A 23,048-nucleotide genomic window follows, 5' to 3' on the forward strand; every position below is an offset into this window, starting at 1 on the left:
ACCACATCAGTGGTTGCCTCTTCACACTATGCTCACAGTAGTGTTTTTAAGGTTGAAGAGGCTCCCCCTCATTTATCCCTCGGGAATATTTGTGCCACCCAAAAGGAAAAGCCCCTGGTATGGTAAATCCTATTAGTATCTCATTTCAAATCAGTTCCACATATTTTAGTTCAAGCTTGTTGCATCCCTGGGCAGCAGACGTCAGCTGAACTGACCCGTGTCATCCATTAAACATGATGGCTTTGGAAAGTAGATTACTTAACCCCTCTGTAAAGCAAAAATCAGCTCGCTGCAGATGACAGATTACATTTAAAGCAGATTTCTAATGGGGAGGGGGACAATACTTTAGCCACTGAGCTGTTCAAAAGCTGTAACATATCTTTGTAAATGCATTCTATACCATCAAGTGTCCACTTGTGTCAGTTTGGTAGATCAAACAGTATGAAATTCGGGCTCATGGAGGGGATAGTAGTTTCAGTGCATTTCTGTTTGAACCGTTCTGTCTGTGTGCTGCTGGATGTTTCAGTTGTCCTCTAAAAGATTAAGTGAGGGCTTTGGTTTTGATTGAATTTTAAAGTGAACTTGGTGCTTGTGAAAGGAGCCACATTATCAGCCAGGAGGCTGAAGTCCTTTGTTTATCCACAGAACAGTTACAGCCGAGGAGAGCTTCCCCACCAATCACCATACCTAGGGTATGTCTGCACTTCAATCAGAGGTGACTTCAGCATGTGTAGAAATACCTGAGCTAGCTTTGATCTAGGTCGCTCAAATGACAATAGCAGCAAAGCCGTGGCAGCGTGGACTAGCAGTCTGAGTACATACCCAAGCTGCTGTGGGTTCGCTGCCATTGTCATTTCAGTTAGCTAGATCAAAGCTAGCTGGTATTTCTACATATGCTGCAGTCACCTCTCTGATTGCAGTGTAGACATCCCATAGAGGCAGCATGTCTAGGAGGACAGGAGTAATGCAGTCACCACTCCCATGCAGTCCTTTGCCTTTCTGCTGAGACTTCCATCAGCGCTGTTGCTATTGGCTTATGGCCTTGTAGTGCCTTTAAGGCAGAGCCCCATGCTGTGGAGGCTCACTGCCAATGCAGGAAAGTCCGGAGGCATCATGCCTCAGGCACACTGACGCTGCAGCTTCAGAGAGCACCAGCCTCAAAGACAAAGCACCACCTGCTCCCCTCTCCTCTTTGGGGCATGGCCCCGGGGCTTCCCACAATATTTGGAGAGGCTTGCTGCAGTCACAATGCTGAGGGTGCTTGCACTCCGTGAGAATGAAAGCTTATTTTGCGTGACCCCTAGCTAGGTGAGCAGGGCTGAGGCTGCCTCTATGGCCATCCGCTCTGCTCACAGCTTTTCCCGAAGCCTGCGTTTGAACCATATCCCTAGAAATGAAAGGCACAATTACCCAGACTCTGCTCTCCCTCCGCTGTTAAATGCTACTGTCTGCTTTGCCGTCTGCTTTGCCATTAGCTCATATTCCACTCAGACCTTTAGTTTAGTCACATTGTAATGGGCCTTCCTTAGTGTGATGGTTCTGGAATTCCCCCATGGATTGTGCAACAATAACAACTTTGCAATACCTTTATTGTTGCTGTGGTACCTTCTATCAAGCCTAATGCAAAGCCAGCAGCCATTCAAACTAACTGACTGCTTTTTCATTTTAGCTGACATGTTTAGTCCTTTGTCATAGGAAGCTCTTAAATAATAATTACAGATCAAATACATTAGTCTGGATTCTGCTCTGTTGTAAAGATTCTCGATTCTGCTCTTTTACCCTTATGTAAACCCCAGTGACTTCAGCCCAATTTCTATGAAGAAATATTGAATGTCCTATTTAGGATAGCTAAATAAACTGAAACTGCTACTACCATCGTTAGTGGAGAGATTGGTCTAAATCCTGTTGTCACTTACTCCTATGCAATCCAGCTGAAATTATACGCGGGTAACAGACCAGTATCTGGTCCTGTATCTCTCCAGCAATACAGACAGTTTCTGAACTTGGGGATTAGTTAGCTCAAAGAATGGGCAACGGCAGCCAACACCTTTCAGTCATGAGCATGAGACCAGCCGTGGTTAGTAGGTAGGAATGGAATGGTAACATTTATTGCCCACAGAAGGACAAGCAATGTTACTGTTTGCCCTCTGTTCAGTGACCTGAGTTGGTAGGTTTCAGCTGAGTTCTTAGTAGAAAACAAAAAAGAAAAAGAAAACACCACCCATCCGAATGTTTCCCCTTGCTGGTCTTAGTGGAGCGACCAGAGTTTAAATGGACTTGGGAGTGACCTACCATCTCACCTTCGAGGTGGTCCCCTCACGTCAGGGTTGAGGCACATGAGCAAGAAGCTTGCACTGACGCCGCCTGTTCTGTGGATGAGCGGAGAGCACAGTCCATCATGTCCATCGGTGACTGTTCACTTGAAAAATGTGGAGTCGAAATTTAAGAAACATCTTGTTTTTCTTTTTTAGGAAGATGCTAGCACCTCACCTTCACCAGTCACACGAGGCCCTAGCCAGCAGCAGAATTCTTCAGGTATTAAATTGAATTATTAGCACTCTTCATCTTCTCCTTAATCCAGTGAAACATTTTACCATTGGAATCTGGGTTGATTATCTTAGCTCTGAGTAAGGGGGATTTACTAACAGAACATCTACAAATAGTTTTTGTTTTAAAATCTCTTTTGAGCAATGAAGGGTGAATGTGAATTTTCTTCTCAGATCAGCATAAAGATAGAACGGTGAATCTAGTTGTTTGGGCCCAGATTCTCACACACACTGAAATCAGTGAGAGTTAGGCCCCTAAATACCTTTGGGGATATGGACCTTGGTTTCTAAGGGTCAGATCTCCCGTTGGCTTGTATCTGCATACGCTTCCATTACAAGAGTTAAGGGGAGCTGTACTGATTTATACCATCTGAGGATCTGGCCCTTAATGCAATTGCTATTCACAATGGGCCTGATCCCACAAGGTGCCGTGCCAAACGAAGGACGTTTGAGAGGCTCAGCACCAAACAGAATTGGGCTCTTAACATAATGTGGTTTTCAGTGATGAAGTTGAGAACAAAAGATTAAACCAAAGATCATCTACAGGTCATACAGACGCAACCTGGTGACGATCCTGGGACTTGCAAGCCTTACCCTTCCAATAAAATGAGCACTGAGGGCTTATGTACATTTAAAACATAGCAGCGGCAGCTCCGCTGCTGTTGCACTTCAGTGACCAGGCTTCCTAAGCCGACAGAAGGACTTCTCCCGCCCACATAGTAACTCTAGCTCCCTGGGAGGCAATAGCTAGGTTGACAGGAGAATTCTCCCATTGACATAGTGCTGTCTACGGGCTGGGGAGTTAGATCGGTTTAAACTGCGTTGCTCAGGGATGTGAATTTTTCACATGCACCCTGGGCAACATAGTTATAGTGATCTCATTTCCTAGTGTAGACCAGGCCTTAGTCAGTCCTTTGGGACCGTCAGATCAGCATCACTTTTGAACGCAGAAGGTATTGTTTGCTTGCTTGTTTTTGTGAAGATGAGGAAGATCAGATTGAAAGGGTGCATATGGATGAGCTGTAGGATTTTAGGGCTTTCTAAGCTGTTGAACTGAGTAATTCTCTTAAGAATCATAGTTGGGGGGGGCTCATGTGTGCCTACAAATCCTTACACACACAAGTTGTATCTCATTGACTTCAGTGGGGCTATTCACTTACATATGGTCTACTTCAATCAGAAAGATTGGGCTCATAGTAAGGAACTTCAGGAAAGGTTATATACTCCTAGATATGCCAAGGCAAGAAAAATCGGGTATTTTTGGCTGAGTGTTTTGTAAAAATATACAGTGGGTTTGGCATTTTGTAACCTGGACCATATGAAATCCTCCATGGTGATTTGCATAGCTGTAATGCTGCCATCCCTTCTGAGATATCCAAACACTTTACAGTTCTGTTGTCCCATTGACATTTGAACTAAATATTATAAAATGTAAATAGCCTTTTTATTCATGATATTAGACACATGCATGAGAATCCACTTAACTGGGTTTATCAGAGGGATTCTCCACCTTTTTCTGTTCTGTAGACCACTTTGTAAGCATGAGAGCCTCTTGTAGACCCAGCTCCCCAGAACCCTACTGCTTTATTCTCAAAATGCTTCATACTGCAGGCCACCAGGGGTGATCCGGAGTCCGGAGACCACTAGTGGCCCATGGTCCCCAGCTGGAGAGCTGCATGTCTGTCATTTTGATGAAAAAGTTGTTGCAATTAGGAGAAGAGGCCCTTTAAATGTAGAAAAGTGTAGAAAAACAAAATGAAAATATTGTAATTGAATTAAAATTATACTCATAGTATTTATTCCTTATTTCTTCTTTTACTATTTGAGTGATTTTTGTATTAAAAAAGCAAAACTCAGAATTCCATATCTTTTAGTATGAGGTTAAACATCACTTAACTGCTTGGCACTAGCTAAAGGGGATCAAGTGTCATTGCCCCTCCTCTGCATAGATTTTTACTAATACTGTCCCAATTAAAAGCAGCAGTCATTATTATTCATTATTGCTAGCCTATCTGCTCCCTTGGATACATCTCTGTAAAGCTTCCATCCCAGCTGAATGAATAAATATATAAGAAAAACAGTTTCATGTTTTTACTGGGCAAGGGAAAAAACCAGAACAAACAGTAATTCTTCATTATTACTTTACAGACCCTGGGAAGAAGCCATGGGAAAGAAGCAATTCTGTTGAAAAGCCTGTATCTTCATTACTCTCTAGGTGAGCTGCACGGGTTAGTCTCTAGAATAGTAGCACAGTCTGGACTGTAAGCATGCTATCTACATAACGTGTGCTCAATTCATGTCTTATTTCATTCCATTGCCATAGAAATCCATCAGTGAAGAGTCTTGAAGCTAAGAGCCCCATACAATCCCAACTACCTTCTAGGTACTGAAAAATGATCTGGCTTCTTAACTGTCTCAGCTTGTCCTTTGGGAAATCATGTCATCGTTGGTACAGCAACTAACATTCATTTGTCCTTGTCATGACTGTCCTCAGCCCGTTGTGATTTGCTCCTGTCTGCTGCTTTACTAACTCTGAGCCAGAGGCTGGTCTCAATTGGGCAGAGTGATTGTGAATTTGTGATATCTGATATCAAAGAAAGTTTGGCTCAGGGAGTGAGTGGTAATGCCATGAACTGCCCTAGGATTTCTGCCCCGGGGCCCTTATTCAAGTAAGCTGTGCTTAAGTATCACAGAAGTCAACGGGACTTAAGCATCTTTCCGGGTGATCCTTCCTAACAGGAGACACTTCCATTGCCCAGCGCATGAGAACACTCAAAAGCAGAATCCATCTGGGGGCCTGCACCCAAGAGAGGAGAAATTATTTTTGCATCCAGTAAGGAACATGTGCAGCAAGGAGTGAGGAAGGAAAAATGAAGCTGAGTGCAGCATAGGAGCCACCAGAGAGGGCAACCAGGAAAGAGGAGACAGGATGGGTCTGCTTTTGTAGATTGGAAAGTCAAAGGGAGGAGTCCAACAAAGCTTGTCCGTCCAAATGGCCAAATTACAGGCACAGTACATGATCACAGGTATTGAAAGGTTTAAGTGTGACATTGGGAAGCTAGAAAAAGGCTTACTTCCAGTCCTCGGCCAGTACCACAATGTGACTATCGTATAGAGCTCTGAGCGTTGTTGGGATAAGTTAGGGGTTGGAGGTGGGACATAGTGCTTTAAATTATTCATTTCAGTAACAAACGCTTTCTCTTATTTGACACTGTTATTTTGTGCTACAGTGTTGTTAACACACAGAAAAATAAGTGGGTGATGGCAGATGTCGGAGCGCACTGTGTGAAAGAACAGGGTCAAATACTGCCCCACATTTCACTGACTTCAGTGGGGTTGCACAGGTGTAACTAAAGGCAAAATTTGGCTGCCTGGGTCTATCCCAGATCCACCATACGTCAGCCATTAAAGATGTGCCAGCTTTCATTAGATTCAGATGATCATAGTATTCCCTGTCCTTGCAAATGCTGAGCTAAAGCTAGTTACCAAGTTTTCACGCAGTGACTGCTGTAAGACCACTGCTGTTTGGAGGATGTTCAGTGGGAAGTGCATTCACGTTCTGTTCTAGGCCTAGCACAAGAAACTACTCTGCTTGTTCTCTCATTCATACACTTTGTGGGTGGGATTTTCAAAAGCGCTCCCTGTTGGCCCAGCTCTGCTCCAACAGCGTCAGTGGGCATTTGACCACAACCAGAGTGAGACCACCACTGAGTCCCTTCAGAAAACCCCACTCGTAATCTTGCTCATAGCTCACGTGGGCAGCATAAGGATCAGAATTCAGGAAACACAAAGGACTTGGTTGTGCAGCTCTTTGTTGGGCTGAAGGGCCGCTGGAATCAATGCAAGACTTGCCGAAGAACGAACTTGCGCCTAAAGACAATAGCAGAGCCAAGGCTGAAATGTTCTCATTAGGCATAGGCCACTTGATCTTTTTGTAAAACGCTTCATAAAGAGTCACCAATTTCAAAAAAGGGTTCATAACCTCTACTGGCTATTTTAACAAAGCAAGCCTCTCTTGAGGTCAGCCCTTTCAATAATGTCCACTGCGGTGCCCTTGGCGATAGAAAAGAGACAGGACTCAGATGTAGTTACACAAACCTGAAGTCTTTGGGATGCTGGGCCAAGAAACACAGCTTGTGCTGTACAGCCTTACCGCTCAGCCCGCCTAAGGCACGACTCAGCAATGGGATGGATTGCTGACTACAGTCACTAATACAGTTAGTTTAAGCAAGCATCACTTTTTTGGGTTTACCATGATTTTAGCAGCTGACTGAGTCCTGAGCAGTCAAGACAGTGTTTATTTTTTAGGAAATGCAGGTGTGGAGGAGAGACTTAATTTTCAAATGTTTGAGTCAGCCATTGATCCTGCAAACCTCCATCACTGCTACACTAACTACACAGTGGTGCTGTAGCCATGTTGGTCCCAGGCTGTTAGAGTGAGAAGGTGGGTGAGATAATATCTTTTATTGCACCAACTTCTGTTGGTGAGAGAGACAAGCTTTGGAGCGTCACAGAGCTCTTCTTCAGGTCTGGGCACTGAGAACGTTTCTCAGACCTGAGGAACAGCTCTGTGTAGCTCAAAAGCCTGTCTCTTTCACCAGCAGAGGTTGGTCTAATAAAAAATATTACCTCACCCGCCTTGTCACGGTAAATAATTAACAGCCATGAAGACTCTACTTTAAAGTAGCCATAGAACTGTCTAGAACTTAATATTATTGATCAGAACTCTTTGGATAAAGTGTTACATATTAATTCACTCCTCAGCCTCTCCGCTGCATTTTAAGATTAGAAAACAAGCTCTCTTGCTGGATGGTAGTGATCAGCTGCAGTCTGCTGTCCCAGTATAGTGCTGCTTGCTTCACAAGATAGGCTGGCTGCAAAATACTCCTGAATGGCACAAGAGGGAGTAATGGAACTTTTAAAAAAGTTAACCTACTCAAGAGCTGTGTGTTGGGATTTCATCTAGGTTAGGGGTTCTCAACCTTTTTCTTTCTCATCCCCAGCCCCCCCTCCGCCCCCACGCTATAAAAACTCCAGGGCCAAATGGCAGGAGGGGGTTGGGGCTCTGGACTTCAGCCACTGGCTGGGGGATGGGGAGGCTGGGGCTTCAGCTGCAGGGTGGGGGGACTCCAGGCTTGGGGCTTCCGCCCTGTGCGGGCATCGGGGCTCAGGGCTTTTGACTGAGGGGGAGCGCTGGGGTTCTCGCGGCTTCAGCCCCGTTGCTTCGCTTCCAGGTTCAGCCCCATGATGGGTACTGGGGCTTGGGGCTTTAGCCCTGAGGGAAGCGCCAGGGCTCCGGGGTACCGATGGCTCCACTGCCGGTGACTCCGCTCCTGGCTTCAGCCCCGAAGGGGACACCGAGGCTCAGGGCTTCAGCCCCGCAGCTCCATTCCCGGCTTCTGCCCTGAGGGGGCACTGGGCTTCAGCCCAACCGGGGCTCGGGACACCCAGCTTCACCCCCATGGCTTCACTCCTGGCTTCAGACCCCCAGGGGGCACTGAGGCTTGGGGATTCCTGTGGTTCTGCTCCCAGTTTCAGCCCCACACTTCAGCTGTGGAGCCCCACAGCTCCCTGAAACCAGCTCAAGGCCCCCCCAGGGGGCTGCGGACCCCTGGTTGAGAACTTCTGAGCTAGGTGTTTTGCAGCCAGTGACTATTAACATGCTTCAATCATAATGACAGTAGCAAACACCACATGGCTTAGTAAACATTGCAGAGAATTGATTTGCTCCTTTATCCTTTGTTTCCATTTCTCAAGGATGAAGCCCGTGAGCAGCAGCAATGATGTGGCTATGGATGCCTTAGATTTTGATCGAATGAAACAAGTGAGTGAGTGGGTTTTTTGAGCGTAGGGAATTTGATATGGGTAGCTGTCTTTCCCCTTTATATTTGTCATACATGAAGGGCAACTGGTCAGGCTAAATGAAGATAGAAACATCACTTTTTGCCTTTCTGTTTGCCCAAACTTACAAAGCTCCTATTGTATTATGGAGGAGATCAGAGTAGATCATAGTGGTTCCTTGAAGCTCAGAGGGAAACATCAAAATGTTTGTGCAGCAATGCCATCCCCTCTTCCCTGGTACATCAACAGGTACAGAACTCAACCCCTTTGGTAGTGAGAACGCAGGTCCAGAACACAGAACCACTGGACCTAAAGGAGAAAAGTTATTTAGCTGATAGCAGTAGTGGGTTTTTATCATCTATATGGACCGGCCCATAATGGAGGCCATGGAATTCTGAACGTACATCTTTTGTTTTGTCTCATCAGGAAATATTGGAGGAAGTTGTAAGAGAGTTACACAAAGTGAAAGAAGAGATCATTGATGGTAAGAAATATCAAAATACATTATTTTTCTAAGTTTGATCCTGAGAGATTTCACTCAGATTCAACACATAAGAAAATAAAAGCTGCAGAGAGTTCCTCAGAAAGTAGTTTTACAACTACTTTCCAAGAAGCTCTTTGTTAAATATGTATTAGTTATATGTAAATATGAAATAGCTGTGACAAGTATGGATGTGACTATTGCTCAGAAGCTGGAGTGGAACCACAAGAGACAGAAGTATCTACCCAGAAGTATCCACTGAATTTTGATCACTCAGTTGCATTTTTACATGCCTTGTTTGTCTGTGCTCTGTTCTGAAGCTTGAACATAAGGCATTCAGTCTGAATCTTTTCAGCAGTTTTGCGTTGCCTTTTGGGGATGGCTTAGCTTTTTCCCGACATCCTGATTTCATAGTCAACTGTGTATATATATCAAAGCTTCATGTAAGGGATTTTTACGAGCAATACAAAGACTGCACTCTTCCATGCATATCTAACTGAGATGCTCAGCACTGGTTTAAATGCAGACCAGAAAGAAGGAAGTTCTGCCATCCTTGGTCTTTCAGTTACTCTGCTATGCTATGAATTCTCACCTGTGCTAAATAAAATAGGGTTTTAAATCCTCACATAGAACAAAACTGAGTTTGTCCACATTTGTGTGGCTTTGTTCATTCAGCAAGTTTTGCGCTACCTTAAACAAACTAACTAGATTCCGATACTGACTGCTGTTCTAGGTGATAGGTGTTTTCTCAGCTAGTACTGTTCCAAGACCAAAGGATATTGTTTACACAGCAATAAAAACACTCCATTACAGAATTGCTGGGGTCATTGAACTTGTTGCTAAGGCAACTGAAAAGAAGCAAGAAGAAATCTTGTTTTAGTATTTACAACTCCATCCCCTAATTTGCTGTATGAGAATTATTAATTATTGGTGGTACCATATCAGAGCATTGATGTGTCAGGGTGATGGTTCTGAGAAATCCCCACAATGCATCTAGCAAAGTGTGTAATAGCATAACACGGGGGCCAAAATCCCCTTCCCAACAGCTGCAGTGATCATAAACTAAATCTCAGAAGATTTGTTTCTCATAAGCTTGTTTTTTAACCATATTCTAGCAAAATACAGTTTTCTAGAATTATTTTGAAACTACATAAAAAGAATACTAATTTCTATAGACTGCGACTGTCAATAGGAAGTTGTAAGGCTTTTCCATGCACATCAGACACTAGCATAGAATGACAGGTTTCAGAGTAACAGCCGTGTTAGTCTGTATTCGCAAAAAGAAAAGGAGGACTTGTGGCACCTTAGAGACTAACAAATTTATTTGAGCATAAGCTTTCGTGAGCTACAGCTCACTTCATCGGATGCATACTGTGGAAAATACAGAAGATGTTTGTTTTTATACACAAAAATCATGAAAAAATGGGTGTTTATCACTACAAAAGGTTTTCTCTCCCCCCACCCCACTCTCCTGCTGGTAATAGCTTATGTAAAGTGATCACTCTCCTTACAATGTGTATGATAATCAAGGTGGGCCATTTCCAGCACAAATCCAGGTTTTCTCCCCCCCTCCCCCACCCCCCCAAACAAACCCACTCTCCTGTTGGTAATAGCTTATCTAAAGTGATCACTCTCCTTACAATGTGTATGATAATCAAGGTGGGCCATTTCCAGCACAAATCCAGGGTTTAACAAGAACGTCTGAGGAAGGGGAGGGTTAGGAAAACAAGGGGAAATAGGTTACCTTGCATAATGACTTAGCCACTCCTAGTCTCTATTCAAGCCTAAGTTAATTGTATCCAATTTGCAAATGAATTCCAATTCAGCCGTCTCTCGCTGGAGTCTGATTTTGAAGTTTTTGTGTTGCAACTTTCATGTCTGTAATCGCGTGACCAGAGAGATTGAAGTGTTCTCCAACTGGTTTATGAATGTTATAATTCTTGACATCTGATTTGTGTCCATTTATTCTTTTACGTAGAGACTGTCCAGTTTGACCAATGTACATGGCAGAGGGGCATTGCTGGCACATGATGGCATATATCACATTGGTAGATGCGCAGGTGAACGAGCCTCTGATAGTGTGGCTGATGTTATTAGGCCCTGTGATGGTGTCCCCTGAATAGATATGTGGACACAGTTGGCAACGGGCTTTGTTGCAAGGATAGGTTCCTGGGTTAGTGGTTCTGTTGTGTGGTATTTGGTTGCTGGTGAGTATTCGCTTCAGGTTGGGGGGCTGTCTGTAGGCAAGGACTGGCCTGTCTCCCAAGATTTGTGAGAGTGTTGGGTCATCCTTCAGGATAGGATGTAGATCCTTAATAATGCGTTGGAGGGGTTTTAGTTGGGGGCTAAAGGTGACGGCTAGTGGCGTTCTGTTATCTTCTTTGTTAGGCCTGTCCTGTAGTAGGTGACTTCTGGGAACTCTTCTGGCTCTATCAATCTGTTTCTTCACTTCCACAGGTGGGTATTGTAGTTGTAAGAATGCTTGATAGCGATCTTGTAGGTGTTTGTCTCTGTCTGAGGGATTGGAGCAAATGCAGTTGTATTACAGAGCTTGGCTGTAGACAATGGATCGTGTGGTGTGGTCAGGGTGAAAGCTGGAGGCATGTAGGTAGGAATAGCGGTCAGTAGGTTTCCGGTATAGGGTGGTGTTTATGTGACCATTGTTTATTAGCACTGTAGTGTCCAGGAAGTGGATCTCTTGTGTGAACTGGACCAGGCTGAGGTTGATGGTGGGATGGAAATTGTTGAAATCATGGTGGAATTCCTCAAGGGCTTCTTTTCCATGGGTCCAGATGATGAAGATGTCATCAATATAGCGCAAGTAGAGTTAGGGGTGTTGGGGGACAAGAGCTGAGGAAGCGTTGTTCTAAATCAGCCATAAAAATGTTGGCATACTGTGGGGCCATGCGGATACCCATAGCAGTGCCGCTGATTTGAAGGTATACATTGTCCCCAAATGTGAAATAGTTATGGGTAAGGACAAAGTCACAAAGTTCAGCCACCAGGTTAGCCGTGACATTATCGGGGATAGTGTTCTTGATGGCTTGTAGTCCATCTTTGTGTGGAATGTTGGTGTACAGGCCTTCTACATCCATAGTGGCCAGGATGGTGTTATCAGGAAGATCACTGATGGATTGTAGTTTCCTCAGGAAGTCAGTGGGTTTGGGGCGGGGGGGAGAAAACCTGGATTTGTGCTGGAAATGGCCCACCTTGATTATCATACACATTGTAAGGAGAGGATCACTTTACATAAGCTATTACCAGCAGGAGAGCGGGGTGGAGGGAGAGAAAACCTTTTGTAGTGATAAACACCCATTTTTTCATGATTTGTGTGTATAAAAACAAACATCTTCTATATTTTCCATAGTATGCATCCGATGAAGTGAGCTGCAGCTCACAAAAGCTTATGCTCAAATAAATTGGTTAGTCTCTAAGGTAGCATAGAATGAACTGTGTGGTCCATTTGTTAGATAGAGGAAAGAGAGTCAGAATTCTTTGGCTCTGATCCCACCTGGCTGTATGACCTACACTATAATACTTGACCTGTACATATGTACACATAAGGGTAGTGTGAGGCTTAACTTATAAAGCACTAAACAGTATTATAGAAATGTGACCCTTATTTTTGTGTGTGTATTAATACAATGTATTGTTAAAAGGCATTAAAAAATTTGATACTATTTGACTAAGATTTGCCGTTTCGGGCAACATAAATGGTGGTGTAAGGCATCCTAATTGTGCTGCCATTGAAATCAGTGGGAGTTTTGTCTTTGATTTAAATGGGAGCAGGAGCAGACACAAGGAGTGCAATTTGGGTGGCACGGGGGCAAATTTTAACATGAGAAACAACCATTAGGCGTGTGTAAGAAGGTACAAAATAGAACAGCCCTTTCAACCCTCCAGCCTTCCACGCACACTTTTTTACTGCTTCCTCTTGTTTTTCCCCAGCTGCAATCCCACCCTTCTGCCCCCTTTGCTATGCAAGTTACTCGCATCCTCTTACCAGTGTATAACTTACACTCCTTCTGCCATTGGCTCTGAGTATTTACCACCTGTCACTGGGAGTAGTTGTCTGAATTAACCTTTTGGTTTGGTTTTCCAGCCATAAGGCAGGAGTTGAGTAGAATCAGTACAACATAATGACTGCACAGCATCTGCGAGGTACTAAGGATGCTAGGAAGATTGGATCATTTCTAAGTGTACCAAGGTCATGCAAGATGGTGAAAGAGGACACCTGCACTGTCTTTGTTCTTAAACCCTTTTTATTAGCAGACTGAGCACACTTTGAAGCTTGCTGCTGCCTTGGATTTGCTTCATTTTAAAAGTCTTAATCTAAAGAAAATATTAAATTTTAAATTTCTGGATTTTTTAGATTTCATCTGACACAGCACATCAGATTTGTCAGCCCTTTTTTGTATTTTGAATTTGCTTATTTAAATGTATTATGTTTCTTTTTAGTAGTAGGTAAGAAAACATGTGAACCATTTGCTTTTAATAGATGACTTCAAAGTCATTTTACTGGTAGTCTGCAATGTAAATGAAGACCCTTTGCCAACAGAAATGTATTGTGGCATCACCAGAAGAAACAGAGACATGTTAGTTGTCAGCTGACAAGGTCTTTGACTCAGTTATCACAATATTAAAACGGTACGTCAGTGCACCACAGTATCTGTGTTCATATTGGTAATAAACTGTTTATTGTCCATATGGCCCTGCTTTTGGTTTTGTTCATTAGTTGCTCTAGCTTTGCACTTTAATTTCACTGTGTTGCTGTGGTGTGTTTTCTTGCTGGTTTTGGAGGCTCTGGTGAGAACACAAGAGCAAGGCTGCCTGCATGTTGTGAAATCTCACGTAACGTTCATTTTTAATAAAACAAGCAGGAGAGGCCCATCCATGTAGCATTAACCAGCATTTCAGAATCTGTCCAAGCAGGCAACTCATTACCTGCTCCCCTTTCCCTGACCACTCCTAGCAGTGCAAAGCCAGCGGTGCAGCAGCAGCTCCAGGAGGGGAACAGCTGGCTGCTAGCCCCATCTTCCTGCAGCAGTTGAGGCACAGAGTCTTACCTCTGCCCTCCGTCCATGTTGACCAGGGCCAGACTGCAAACAGGCTACTAGAATCTGGAAATACCACATCTCTGAGTCTGTCACAGCCCTGCAAACTCATATCATCATCAGTAACATTTACTGACCAGTACTTGGTCCCAGTGTCCCACTGCTCCACTCAGATCACCACTAACCCCTCCCCTCTCTCACTCATTCACTTCCTGTCTCCCTCCTCCTCCTCCTCCCCCACAAAAACCCCAACCCCATTCCCTGACTTTTAATTTGTAAAGGGTTTTTTGTTTTGTTTTTACGAAGGCTGCAGCCTACTCAGAGTAAGGGTGGGTGACAGTTAGTAAAGCTGCAACAGCATGGTTGCAGTTATTGATGATCTAAAAATTTCCCATGGTTGCTCACATGACCCTACTCCAGGCAAAGCCTAGAGGCTGCCTTTAGACAACAATCCAATTGAGATTGGGCATTTCAACCTCTGCATTGTCACACCGCAGTCCTGGAGGCAACCTTGGTACCTGGTACTTGACCTTTATTTTCTGTAGTCCAGCACTGCCTGCCCACTCAGCTCTTACTACTTGTGCAATAAGTATGGGCCATTCTTTCAGCCAAGTATAGGCTTGAGAATTTCTCCTAACTTAGGTCTGTTTAAGATTTACAAGAGCAGAATCCTTGTTCTGTCCTCCTGCCCTGGATCATTTTTTGATGCATGAGAGAAATCAAACAGTTTGAGCTCACTTCTTATTAAAACTGTCTTTTCCCACCTACAATTGCGACTGAAGCAGTAGCTCCTGCAGTCAGCTTTTTAAAAGCCCAGATCGCTTGAACTGTGCAAACTTCTTATTTCATGAGTGAAGTCTAATCAGCTGAAGAGCATGTAGTATTTTATTGAGGCTTTTGGACTCTCTTTGAGCAGTGCTAAATTAATAGCAAAACAGAAAAAGCAGCATAGAGGCAAGTAATGAGGTAGCAGCTGATACAACAGAGGAAGGATGGTTTGCTCAAGAGTAATCAAAGACGGCCAAGAAATTAGGAGAGGGTCAGGGTGCCTTGTAATGTTAGAAGTTTACTTAAGAGAGATCCAGTTTATCAATCTGCCACAAGTCTCTCAGGCAGGGTTAAGAAATCTGCCATGCTAGTTTATACCATAAACTGAAAGCAGCAAGACCAAGTGAAGCAGGATGGAGGGAGCATTATGTTTAGAAATAGCAGAAGTTTAGACATTTATGTACAGTTTGTTTTTCTGTACAAACAAAATGATTCAGCGACACTTTAAAGTAAGATAACATTGTAGAAGAGAGTTTAGTCTTAAGCTAGTCTGTTAACAGTTCAGCACATACTGCAGTTGTCCTGTAAGATGTTAATTCAAGGTATTAGAAACCCTGTTTCTCAGTTTGCACCTCCAAAAGAATAGAAGCTTATGGCTTTTCCCTGAATACATTAGCCCCAGAAAGGCTATAGCTGATCTCCTCTTGGACTATGGTTCTGTGCTCAATCATAATGGCACCATTCTTATTCAACAGATGCATATGTACTATATGTATTGAATCATGCTTGCAACCATCACAGGAAGGAGGTTAGCCCTGCAGAGCTAATTACAGAGAAAGTTGAATGAGCAGGGTTTTATTCTGACTCACATGTTCAACAGCATCAGGCCTGATGTCTCAAGGGGAGTGTGCTTGGCAAACTGAAAAGCAATCTCTCCACTACATTGATTAAGTTGATCTGACACAGATGAGAATAGGAAATGAAGTTCCAGCTTCATTTGTACAGTCACTGTCCAGATAACTTCACTAGATGTGACAGACCATACCATTGTGTTGCTCATGGCAATAAGATTCCAGCTTTTTTTCCCATCTACTCCATTCTGGGTCTGTCCCTGCCTTCCCAATCCCAGATGATGTGGCAGCAATATTGCAGCAGCTGTTGACCCAGCTGTAATCTGCTCAGAAACCAAGATGTAGCTCAGAGATGACTGTACTTAAAGTAGCGTGTATAATACAGCCCTAGCCCTCATCCATCCAAAGAAGCAAGAGGTTGAGTTTGCTCTTGAATCCAGGCTGCCTCCCGCTTGCATTGACCTATTCAGGCAAGCCAACCACCTGTTTGAAGTATGTTTCTTCATTCCTCCCAAGCTTAGAAGCATTCTGTACCCCAGGACAGGTCTAAATTGAATCTCACCCACCACACATGCATGATCCTGATGAAAAGGGGGAAAAAATGTTTAATATGGATTTAAAATGTAAAAGTTTCACCAAGGTACAAAGGATGGTGAATCTATGTAGCCTCTGCTATAAACATACATGTGTGATATCCTGCCAAAGAGCAATGTTACATAAGCAAAAATCCTTTTAATAAAAGTTACAGTATTCTAAAAGACAGTGCCTGTCGTTTGCTTCAATATTTTATCACCTTTAGTACTACAGAAAAGGTAAGTGCATAGAAATATTACTTCAGATCATTTTTAGCTCTGAAAACTCAAGTTCACAAATTTTGGATTTTTTTTAAACATTATTAATGAAGACACTAAAGCAAATCTATTGGTTTTCTGTTGCTAGTTTGCATATTCTCTTAATCCGTGAGTAAGGACCAATGGTGTCATCAAAAACAAAATCCCAAAGAACTCGAACCCAAGATTGGTGCTGAGGAAGGTTGTCATAATATTCTGCTGCTATCTTCTTCACCTGAAAAGAACAAGAGACCCATTTAACCAGCATTGCATTGTCAGGGGTTCTTCTGTATCTAGTTTAGATTGTGTCTTGCCCACTGTAACTTTAAGATCCACACCATTAAGTCTTTCAGTGAAAAAGCATCCCATGTCACAATCTGCTGAATGACTATGAATGACGTAGCATTTTTGACAACTATTTCTACTGGAAAGAAATGTTGAACTAGAATTCCATATTTTCCTCTGAGTATTTTTGCACACAGTGTTTAGTAGTCCACTTTATATGACTGAAATACTCCAGCAACAGCCTTGCTTGCACTAGAAATAAAAAAAAATATTACAGAAACCAAAGTCTGTTTAGCTGTAGCATCTAAATTCTGCACCACTTCAAGTTTCCCTATTTAATAGTTGCTGTTAATTTAGTCTCAAACTAATCTGGCATCCCGTTAAATTTTCCAGTAGACACGGGCCTGATAAAGAATTCAGGGATGTTCCGGTTCTAGAACTTTGGTTAAAAAAAAAAAAAAACCAAAAAAACTCTGATCTGTATCCAGGGCCAGTTGGAAACTTCAGTCTCCAATGGACAGAACCAACTGTTTGGTCCAAACATGCCCCCAGAATTTGAAAAAAAATATATATATATATATATGGCTTTGAATCTAATCTTTGTATTTTGGTTACACGGGACTAGAATTCAGCAGCCAGAACTAAGTCTTTTATGAGAAGGGAAGGGAGACATGGATTAGTCTGATTCATCATGAGAACAAGGCCTTGTTTTGAGCTATCAGGACTCCATCACAGCATAATTCATGTATTTTGTGCCACCCACTTCTGAACATGATTAAGGGTTCAAGAACAAGTGGCAAGTCCGTGAAAGATCAAACCAGTTCAGAAGACACAGTGAGTGCTGCTTGGCCACAGTTCTGTTTCTCCCTGTGCACCATTACTAACTGGTATTGTAGCTGCACACCTGATCTCAGAGTGACAGAAATTCACCTTGCCTGCTCTCAGAAGTGCTCTCTCTATTGCTGTAGGTAGGTGCAGGCTGCCCTTCCCATATAGCGGAGTTTCCATTTGGGGGGCTGTAAACCTTAAGTGACGATATCTGAACAAGTTTTTTTAAAATCATTTTAAAGATTTTTAGTGGGAGAAGACAACAGCTGAAGTGTAGCTGGGGCAGGGAGTTGGTTTTGCAGGGGGGAGGGACAGCCGGAAAAGGAAGAGATGTCAAGAACTCATGGAATTGGGACGCTATAGCAACTTGAGCACGAGCCATACAGTGGTGATACAGTTGCTATTACCAACAAACAGCTCAGCCCTCTGTTTCTGCACGTACTTGAGTGTAGCAGCAGGAGACTCAGTGGAGCTGCTCTGCGTTTGCACAAACTGGCCAAGATTATTCTTATCTAGGCAGATTTTTATTTTTTTAAATTGAACTCAGCCCTTTAGACAAACAAGGGCCATAGTGCCCCAGGCAGAGTAGTGGAGCTGAAAGCAGATTTCCTTCCAAAACATTACCCAGTATTTAAAAGCCAGCGAGGTTAAATGCAATAAAAATTCCCCCATCCCTTCCCCCATTTAAACTTGGGCTTTTATGAGCCATTCTTCCCATAGAGCTATTTATATGCAAGTTTTTGACCTTCAGTGAAAGAAACTCAGATAAAGTTAAAGTGTAAACCAGTGTTAGTCACACTGTAAATTCATTTACCTGCTTTTATACTTCTCCTTTAGCATGAATTGTGTAATACAGTCCCAACACCCAAGAAAAGAGGAAGTTACTATGTTAATAAGGACTTGGATGAACAGTGCTATATAAATGCAAGGGCTGAAAGCAATCCACAAGCCTTACGAACAATACACACACCTCCCATGAGATAGGGTATTGTTCCAGGACACCAGGGTTAAGACCCAGTTCTGGTTATCACATTCTGACATCTCATAAAAATGCCACTGTTTCCATTAGAAAATATTCTTCACAACCTATTTTAAAGCTATTGTGAAGGGCTGATATGCAGTATTATAACAGTTCCTTCATTTCACCCTAGAGATGGTGACCATGCCAATGTTCCCTCTAATTTTTAACAGGCCATGTGCACAAAAAAATTCTGTACGCACAGTGTTTTGTGGTGTGCGTGTGGTTTAGGATCTGTGTGTGCACACACAGCTTAGAGGGAACAGTGACCATGACCCATATGTGGTATTCATGTATCAGTTCAGGAAAGGGTGATTGAATGGGTAAGGTACTGGCCTAGGACTCTTGAGAGCTGTAGTTACACCCTGGTTCTGCAACGAACTCCCTGTATGACCTTAATCTCAAATCATACTCCCTCTGTGAATCAATTCCTGTCCCCCATTCTGTAAATTGGGATAATCCTTCATTTGCCCCTGTCTTGTCCATTTAAATTGTAAGCTCCTTGGGACAAGCCTTATCATTATGTGGTGTCTACTAAATCGGGCCCAGAGCCCAAGCCTCTAGGTGCTACTGCAATACCAATTAATAGTTACATTGGCAAAGCACACTGGGATCTTCTGGGAAGTGTAAAATCCTTTAAGACTATTAGATTATCTCCCTCTCCACTGAAATATAGCCACCACCGGCATGGAAAAGCAACTGCATATGATGGTTAGTGAAACTAGAGAGAGAATTTTAGGTAAACTGATTTGGCCAGGATACCAAGGGAACATCCTTACTCTTGCAATACTATCATGGGCTTCTTTTTAAATGGCCCTGGATAATCAGGAGCTTGGTTTTATGTCCCATCTGAGTCTACATCTCTAACAGCATATTTCTCTTCACCACTCCTCCTTCACCCTAATGCTAAGGCAGTGGTTCCAAAAAGACCAAGTGCTATCTATTAAGCATCACCACCACTTCCTGAAGCACTGGGATTTTCCACTGGCTGCCATGTGGGTATGAGCACAGGCTGTTTAATTTTCATCAGGCATCAAGCTCCTCATTGTATTGTTCTCTGATCCCATGGTTAAGCATCCTGCTATGTTGACAAACTCCTGCCCATGTTTTGAAGGGAGCTGAACACAGCTGGCTTTGTTCAACAATCAGTTTAAATAGCAACTCTCAGGCTGTCTATGCTACACAAGTTGAGTGTGCCCAGAATGGTATCATCCCTTAATATGCTCCTAACATCTCATGTAAGAGGGCCCTACAGTTTATAAGCACACCAAATATGGGTTCAGTAAAATATGCTTCCAGCAAAGTTAGAGCCCAGTTTAGTGCTAACTGGATTTAGGCTGGAACAGTTTAATGTGAATAGCACTAATGAGTCAGAAAGTTTTCCCAATGTTGTCCCACTCTGCATGGGGAAGGCGGCTTTATATCTCCCAGAGACCCACTGTTTCTGAGAGCAGAGCCAGGCTCTGCAGGATTGGTACCTAGGGGACATACTAAAATGATTTAGAGCAGCCTCACTGTGGCTGTAGGGCAAAATGGCACCATGAGTTGGCTGGTCTACCGTGGACCCAGCTTGTGCATAAAGCAGTTCCATCCCACCAGTTCAGTTAGGAAGGGCAGTCCTATAACCGACCCCGGGGCACGAGTAGCAGCATCAGTACGCCTCTGGGACTGGTACCAATAGAGAGAGAGAACGAAGCATCGAGCTTTAGAAACCTTACCTTAAAATATATCTGTTTGAACAGTAGTATTAGATTTAAGGAATTATCTACAAAGCCAATATTTCTTATTGGAGGATTAAAGTTCATGATATCTAGACACTCAACTTCCCTGCTTTTTATCCAGCACTTACAGACTGCAGATGTACCGTACTCCATGTCCTAAACATTGATTAGCTGGTGTCTGGAAAACACCAGCATTCTGAGGGTTAAGTCTGATGGCCTATTTCCTGTATTGTGACCTACTGGAAAGTGCACTGAAATAAAAGCACCGAAGTTCTGTGCAGTTCTGCTTTGTAATGTTTGTTGACGAACTACCCCTATAAAGAAATCCAACATGAAAACAGTGAGCATGTTTAGTTGTCTATGCTAACAGCATCACAAAACATGAACCATGTACATTGATTTAGACATAAGGAAGCGTATTTTAATGCAAGTTTTATTTTAAAACCATAACAAACACTGACAGATCAGCAAACTGAAGTTAAAGTGCTATTAAATGTACTCTGGCCTGATAATGCAGATAAGGACAGGTACCCTATAATAGTTATCTTTCCAGTCACTTAACATCTGCTATAGTATTACTCGAGGGCAGTAGTCCACAGTATTAATTTCATTTGATTGCATTCCCATTATCTCAAAGAAAATGGAGGCATTGTGATTAAAGTATAGGACTGGGAGTCAACGCCCAACTCCTATTCCTGGCTGTGCCACTAGCTTCCTGCATTATCTTGGGCAAGTTACTTTACATCTCTGCCTCAGGACCCCCCCCAAATCTGTAAAATGGGTATACCAATACTCCCTTTCCTCAGAGGGCTGGTGTGAGGCTTAACTGGTTGGTGTTTGTAGAGAGTTTTGCTACCTTCAAGTGGAAGGCACTACAGCAGCCTGAAGCATCGCCCTAATGTCTACAAGAGGCTGGATAACTAGTTGGCAGGTGGTATGGTGAGGCCAGTGCTCATGCTCCGAAGCTGTACTGTGTTGTTTGCTTGTGCTCCCCCTTTAACCAACGGATGTCTCTTCTCTTAAAGTTCTTGCAAGCACTGAGACAGGGACTTTGTTGTCCTTCTCCTCCTCCTCCTCCTCGTCTTTCCTTAGACTTTCAGCACTACTAAAGCACTTACTTTGGAAAGTGATGAATACAGCTGTACTAAAGCACTGGAATCGCAGTGGCGTCTAAGAGCTCCAGTTATAGCCCTGTACCCTATGGTGCGTGGGTGCTGTAGAAAGCAAACAGTGATAAAAGTAGATCATAAGCTAGCTGTGAGCAACTGGATAGTTCTAAGGTATGCGTAAAAAGCCAGCTAATTCCACTGCTTCTGCTGTCAATTTAAACTTGTGCTTCAAACAAGCACAGCTACTAGAGTTATTCTGAGGCTGTCAATCTAGGAAATCTGGTTTCACCTCCTGCCCAGTACTTCCCCCTCAAGTTTTATGAATAACTCCTTTGCCTCAGGTAATACCCAGGATCTTGTTTTCTAATGCTAGGGGTGGGAAAGACTTGCGTTAGCCTTTGGAGCATTTTTACAAGGGTGTTAACTCTACAGATAAGCAGAATGGATCTTTCTTCCCCTGGTCAGAAAAGAATGCAATATTATTAAATTTGACAGTGAAAAAAAAATTCACACAAAGACTAGCCAGCCTTGAGCAGAACATGTTTTTCTTCAAAATTGGTACTTCAGGACAGGATACTAATTTCATGGTGTACAAGAAAAGCAGTCATCCCAAAGCTGATTGAAGGAGGAAAGGAGTTCTGCTGCCATCATAGGAGGCTCCCATTTTAACGGCTACTAGGTTACAGCCTAGCCTAATGTTTTCTGTTTCTATTCAGAGATCTTCTGAGGGTCACACTGATACAGGTTTTTCCAGTGGCAAACATGTTGCTTGGGCCATTCTGAATGAGCCATCTGTGGTAGATGAAGCTAAATATCAATTTCTGATAAACAAATGAAAGTGCAGTACAAGGTCCATTTATTCCCTCATTTCCCCATTATGTGCGAGACCTGATCATACTCAAACAGCTCCCATTTTGTACTTGCTGATAGATAAAGCTAGAGATTCTACATCTAAAAGGACCAACTATATTAGAGGATTTAACAAGTCCAAGGTTAAGCACTGCAGTTAAGTAGACCTAATGAAGTAAGTTTTATCTGAATGTGGTAACATTTCTTGAAATTGTATTCAAGAAATCAGTACAATTTTTCAACCATCAATACAGCAGAGTGTTTTGAGGGCCACTCATTCCATCCTAGCCTGTCTCCTTTAAGTGAGCCAGTGCAGCATGTGCACAAAATGGTCCCTCCAACTGTTGCAGTATTGTGCATTGTGATATATCCCATAATTTTATCACGGCTCCCTGGAGCAGGTGCAGCATGCATTTGTTAGTCTTTGATCTGTTGAACTGAAGGGTTTTTGTAGTGCCCAAAGCCCTGAATGCTTATTAATATAAAGCAGGTACAATATAACCACTCTGACCATATGCAATACTATATCACCTACATATTTGGCCTGTTCCAATGGCTCCTTCCATTGGTTGTCCTGCCCACAAAGTTACACAAGACTTTGAGAGCCAGGAGTTATTCCCTTGAGAAAGCTAGGTTTAAGCTCATTATAACTAGTCCAGCTACTGCCTTTGGACAGGGATGCTCCAGGTGGGTCAGGTGCTTGCTGTTAAAATAGAAATTAGAAACAAAAATGTATTTGCCAATGTTGTGAATTTTGTGCAATAGAGCTGGTAGAAGAAAACAAAACATACTTTCCCTGCAAAAATTAATGTTTAAAGTAGGTCTCTAGCATTTTTGGTAACTGAAGAGTGAAGGGAAAAGTTCAGT

At 43.0% G+C, this 23,048-nt stretch overlaps 2 protein-coding genes across 3 annotated transcripts in view; one reads left to right on the top strand and one right to left on the bottom strand.

Moving 5' to 3' along the window:
* EVL (Enah/Vasp-like) overlaps positions 1 to 13,573 on the top strand; it is a 187,118-nt gene extending 173,545 nt beyond the window's left edge. The window contains exons 9-14 of one of the 2 annotated variants that reach the window (XM_084631262.1): positions 2,472 to 2,535; positions 4,695 to 4,761; positions 4,870 to 4,929; positions 8,304 to 8,370; positions 8,814 to 8,871; positions 12,971 to 13,573. In XM_084631262.1, coding sequence (XP_084487388.1) covers positions 2,472 to 2,535; positions 4,695 to 4,761; positions 4,870 to 4,929; positions 8,304 to 8,370; positions 8,814 to 8,871; positions 12,971 to 13,008 — 354 coding nt within the window. In that variant the 3' untranslated portion in view covers positions 13,009 to 13,573. The remainder of the gene's footprint in view (positions 1 to 2,471; positions 2,536 to 4,694; positions 4,762 to 4,869; positions 4,930 to 8,303; positions 8,371 to 8,813; positions 8,872 to 12,970) is intronic. The other variant, XM_084631263.1, reaches the window with a different exon arrangement.
* A 119-nt stretch (positions 13,574 to 13,692) lies between these two features.
* Positions 13,693 to 23,048, bottom strand: part of DEGS2 (delta 4-desaturase, sphingolipid 2) — a 31,969-nt gene continuing 22,613 nt past the window's right edge. Inside the window, exon 3 of the mRNA XM_084631264.1 lies at positions 13,693 to 16,606. Coding sequence (XP_084487390.1) covers positions 16,460 to 16,606 — 147 coding nt within the window. The 3' untranslated portion in view covers positions 13,693 to 16,459. The remainder of the gene's footprint in view (positions 16,607 to 23,048) is intronic.

Source organism: Lepidochelys olivacea (assembly GCF_965140295.1).
Source record: "Lepidochelys olivacea isolate rLepOli2 genome assembly, chromosome: 6".
Classification (NCBI taxonomy): domain Eukaryota; kingdom Metazoa; phylum Chordata; order Testudines; family Cheloniidae; genus Lepidochelys; species Lepidochelys olivacea.